The sequence below is a fragment of the Xiphophorus couchianus genome, chromosome 4 (assembly GCF_001444195.1).
Source record: "Xiphophorus couchianus chromosome 4, X_couchianus-1.0, whole genome shotgun sequence".
In the NCBI taxonomy this organism is placed as follows: Eukaryota; Metazoa; Chordata; class Actinopteri; order Cyprinodontiformes; family Poeciliidae; genus Xiphophorus; species Xiphophorus couchianus.
Genome location: NC_040231.1, coordinates 21016794 through 21022085, shown reverse-complemented (window position 1 = coordinate 21022085; position 5292 = coordinate 21016794). Strand labels below are relative to the sequence as shown.

General features: G+C 39.6%; 1 protein-coding gene across 1 annotated transcript; it reads right to left on the bottom strand.

The window, feature by feature from the left end:
- Positions 1-1844: 1844 nt before the first annotated feature.
- Positions 1845-3338, bottom strand: LOC114143594 (BTB/POZ domain-containing protein KCTD12-like). The gene has a single exon (XM_028015786.1). The coding sequence runs from the start codon at positions 3250-3252 to the stop codon at positions 2464-2466; it is 789 nt and encodes a 262-aa protein (XP_027871587.1). The 5' UTR covers positions 3253-3338; the 3' UTR covers positions 1845-2463.
- Between the last annotated feature and the right edge of the window lie 1954 nt (positions 3339-5292).

The following is a 5292-nucleotide window of genomic DNA, read 5'->3' as shown; positions in this document are numbered from 1 at the left end:
AGTCTCTTCTTTAGACATGTCAGTCTTTGAAGCTTCTCGGTACTGTAAATGTGCATGAGGGTTGGTAAAGTAAAGTAAGGGTGTGTGTTGGTGTGCCAGAAATTTAGGGAACATGGGCCGTCTTTAAAAACAATGTATTTTACAACGGCAGCTTCAAATGCTTCTCTGTGAATGATTCACTCTGCAGCTTCTCTAATATATATTTTTATTGCACGTTTGTATTTACGTTCACTCTCACACACAAATCCTTTTTTGTATTAGACTTGATCCTGGGACAGCTTGGATTTCTGCCCCAGGATCCCACAAGAGAAAAAACATTTGATTACTGTACTTGTCAGCCAAAGAGAAGCCCCTCTCCTCCTCCTCCCCCTTCGCTTCCCTGCCCAGGGGAGATAAAAAAGACTTCTGTGTTATGCTGCTTTTGAAAAACAGCAACCAAGTTCTCTTTTTCCAGCAAGTTGATGTAATGTTAGCTTTATGTGGACATTCAATATAAATCACTTGAATTCAATGAGCCTTGATTGGGAGAAGCTACCGGGGCGTTTTTCTGAGCTTGGTTTAAAATTCTGCTAAGTGTGCAAAAAGATCATAAAAAAAAAGCTTTTCAGTTAAAACAATTTCACCATTTAGCAGCTGATTTGAAATGTAAGTGAAACACAGGAAACACAAACACGGATGATTCTTTGCCAGATTATTTATATCTAGATCCAAAACAGTCACTCTGACTTCCTTTCTTCTTGACCTTTCAACCGTTGGCTGCTACAAAACCGTTGTGCCTTAAATTTATTTCAGCCAATATTTCAGCAAATGCTCAGCTGGCATTAGTGGTCACTGATTACTTACCTCTGTGCATAAAATTGTTGTTTTTCTTGGTTGCAGAGAAAAAAAGATGAGGGATGAATAGATCAGCGTAGGAGTAAAAAGGACCTGACTGTTTTTAAAGGAACAGATGATGATACAGTCGGTTCACCTCAGTAGATTGGAATGGCACAGAAGACTTGATGTATTTCAATAATTAATAAAATGACTCATGTTTATGATTGAGTATTCTATATGATTATTTCACTTAATTTAGTTGATTATGGCTTACAACTAATGGAAAATACATTAGTCATTTTCCCCTAATAAAACATTTTTATAATCTCATACAATGATTATAAATACAGAAACACAACTTGAACTAATCAGGGGGGGAACTGTTTAACTGTTTAGCTGACTGATGTCCAATATACAGATAGTGAGACCCTCAACAGAGGGTTTGTTAAAGAAGTTGGTTGTTCAGAGGGCTTTATTAAAAACTATTAATGAAACGTTGAGTGGAAGCAACTGGGATACAATTCATCCATTCAAGTATTTGGTAATGATTCACAAAGAATAAACTGTGGCTGGAGTTGGTGCTTTAAGAGCTGCCGCACACATTCATGTCAGGCCGATATTGATTTGGGATCCGGACTGAGAATCTGTGGAGTACTTCCTGAAGAAGAAGACACCAGGTCCAACAATGTAAACAAACCTAAGGCTGAAAATAAACCAACCTGGGAAACAGGGTGATAATCTCTATTCTGCAGTGAGTCACACAAAAGGAGTCCAGACCAAGTACTGAGCTCATATACTATGCAGTACATAGACCTACCTTCCAAAAGGCTGAAATTTCAGTATTTAAAAATCAGTTTCTGTCCTAAAATATGTATTTTTTTCTGACGGCATGTATCGAGTTGTCATCAGCTCTAAATATCAAAATGAAGTTGAAAATATTTGACATTTTCTACTCAATTTCCAAACATAACCTGAGTTCTTGATATTTTATAGTTTGGAAGGTGGAGTAAGAACAACAATATGGCAGATAGTGTTAAAGTGTCACACTTTATTTGCTGTGTTTTGAATAAAATAACTTTACATGATCTCAAAGCACAAAAGAAAACATATCAAAGTGTCATAAAAAGCAACATGGAACAATAGGAAACAAAAATGTAATAAGGCAACACACAACATGTAAGACTTGATAGCATACAAGTGAAAACCCAGACTGAATACAGTGCACATTCTAGTGAGTATGTTCCTCAAGCATCTCCACAGCGACATTACAGAGTAAAACACCGACAATGAGAATGCTGGGGTAGTTCCTAACATTTCTGCCACTCTGGGGAGAAAACTTGTCATGAATTTAAGAACAAAGCAGCTTCTCTAAAAGCCATAAAGGTCATGAGGCCAGTAGCCATAAAAATAACCCAGTGATATTATCTGAAAAGTCACGCTTGTCGTTGCTTGTAGTGGAGAGATTTATGAAGGAGTTTGAAGTTTCTTGCTGCAGAGAATCTGACTGACCCTAATCTGCAGACCAAGAACCTGAATCTAAAGGCAAAGTTGGCACTGGTATTATGTTAATTAACTTTCTGTTACTGTATGTAATAACAGCTTTGTTATTTCTCCCAAAGCTGTCGGTAGTCTGCGGGGTCCACCAGCTCATCGGCAGAAGACGTACTCAGTGTAGCTGGTCCACAGTTTGTCCTCCGATGGGTCGTTGCTGCCGTAAGAGCAAGTCCCGGTGGAGTTGCAGGCCACCATGTGGAAGCCAGTCTCCGCCAGCCGGTCAAACGCTTGCTCTAAAAAGTTATACTTCAGGTAGTAGCGAGCCGTGTATTTGTCCGGGGGCCGGTCCGGGTCGCGGCTCTCATTCAGGGTTTCCCCGAAAACCTCCTTGGCCAGAGAGATCTTTCCGCACACTGTTATCCTGGCAACCCTGCGGAATTTGGCGTCCGCCTGGATGTCTCTGCCGATGGTGTAGGTGCCTCTGTACCCGATGGTGATGTAGCCGGAGTTTCCCCCCGGAGAGCGCAGGGGTCTATCCGATGAGGAGGAGGAGGTGACCGGGCTGGTGAGTTCAGCCTCCTCCGGCTCCCCGCTGTCCTCCGCGGAGGAGCTGTCTTTACTGGCCACCGCCAGCCGCCTCGACAGCTCCGGTAGCTGGAAAAAGTCCGCCTCTTTCTGCAGCCTCTTCCTCTCTTTGAAAAACTCCGGCAGAAAAAGCTCCGAGTCCCGTAAGTAATCCAGAATGTAGCGGAACAGAAAGCCGTCCCGGTCAAAGAAGAAGCGGCCCTTGCTGTCTTTAGGCAGGTCGGCTGGAGTGCATTGGGTGAACTTGGTCCACAGGAGCGATCTGGGCACCGCGGTGAGAGTCTCGAAACGGGTCACATACACCTGACCACCCACGTTGAGCTCCACTACTTCAGGGAAAGTTGAACTTTGAGCCATCTCTGCCTCCCTCTCCCTACAGGGTCCCAAGTTGCTGACCTCAGGACGGATAATTGGGGTGGATCTTCAGAGTACAGTAATGTTTATAGTGGCTGAGGCTGTGTGGGAGGAAGAGGAGGAGGAGAAGGACGGCCAGCAGAGACATTAACTGTTTAGTGGAAAGCTCAGTGAAAAAAATCCTGCTGCATTCAGGGGTCGTCTGTAATCCTCAACGTTATTTTTCATATGTTTTATATGTAATTCTCAGCAGCACTTAGGAGCTTTTCTCCGTGTCGCAGTCTTTAAGTTATAAACAAACCGAAAGATCAATTATCCAGATTTGCAAATGTATGAGTCAATCCTCCCAGAATAAAGATTTATGATTTTTGCATGCAGCTGATTTATAGACATTTTTGTTGCTTGCTGTAACATCTTTATGGTAAGACATAAACTGGGTCATGTCTGCTGTAATTCCTAAGGTCTGTATTGTTGCAAAGGCCATTCCTTGAACCATTTAGCAGAAGTCTCATAACACAACTGAAACTTTTGATCATATTACATGAAACCCATCAGGGGAATTTGTTCATATTTTGGTTCTGAATCTTTCAAGAACCTCACCCAAACAGACATAACATTTAATCTTTCATCTCAAGTGTTTAAAAATGATTATAAAGTGGACATCAATGAGCACAGTGTGACACTGTACATAGTTTATTTTTCCCCAACTTTTCTAAAATAGCCTACTGTAAATGTGCTTTTTTCAAAATGCTAAACTGTAAAAGATGGCATATAGAAAGCTCATGTTACCACTATGTTTCCAAAAAACCTAAAAAGAGGAAATGGTACAAAAACCACAAAAATCCTTAACATTGGCTTGTTTTCAGCTTTCCAAGGCCTAAGGTATAATTAAGCTAAATTCTCCTTTTCAATCCATGATCTAAACTTGCAGTACAGAAAGCTATGTGTTCATTTCCCAAATAAGATTTACAACTGAATGCCAGATTCTCAGCCAATGGCATCATCTTCAAAATTTTTGAACGAAATATGTAGTTGGTCCACATGTCAGATGTTAGATATGCAAAGATTTTTCTGCACGTTCTTCAGAGATAAAAAAAAAAGAAAAAAACATCCATCTTGAAACAAGTTTTACTGATACAGAACAACGATTCCTTAGCAGCAGTAAAAAAAATCACTGAAGTCGGTAAAGACGTGAGCATGAGATTGAAGAAGACATTGGTCATTTATTTCTAATTTAGTATTGAAGCAAAAGGTTAACATAATAGACAGAAAAAGTTGACTGTCCAATTTTAAGTTGGATATATTTTAAGCAAAAGGAAAACAAAATACATTTTCAAATGTTCATCTTTTCCATCGCAACAAAGTTTTTGAGTTGTTCAGTCTTCATAAATATTGAGTTATTTTTTTTCTGGCGATGTCCTGGTCCACTTTATCTGGATTACACTGACATCTAGTGGACAGAATCCAAAGAAGCATTTTGTTTGTCTTCTGGTGGCATTGTCTGCAGATGTTGCGATTGGTGACATTTTACAAGTTTGGAAGCACTACTTTAAAGTGGCTTTATGCTAATACGTTTTTTTTCAAATGTACAGTAAAAAAACAAAACTGTTAAAATAATTTGTACTTATTTCACCTTTTTACGTTTTGTAAGATTACACCCATTCACATCAGTGTGTTTTATTGGACTATTGTTTGATAGACAAACACAAAGTAGTGCAAAATAGTTTTAGTGGAAGTGAAACAATATTTAGTTCAAATGTTTTTAAACTAACCTGAAAGTGTTTTGTGCATTTTTATGTAGCCCCTCTGACCCAATGTGTCATATTACCACTTTTTGCTGCAATTTCAGTAAATGTCTAGTGTAGCTGGGCATCTCAACACTGACATTTTTGCACAGTCCATTTAGCAAAATAACCTTAATCATATTCACATAGCATGTCTGTGAGCAGACAATATTAACAACTGAGACATTAAAACGCCTGAATTTGCTTGGATATGAACTAGCTCTAGCTTATTCTGTTTTAGAGTTGTTCTGCTGGAAAG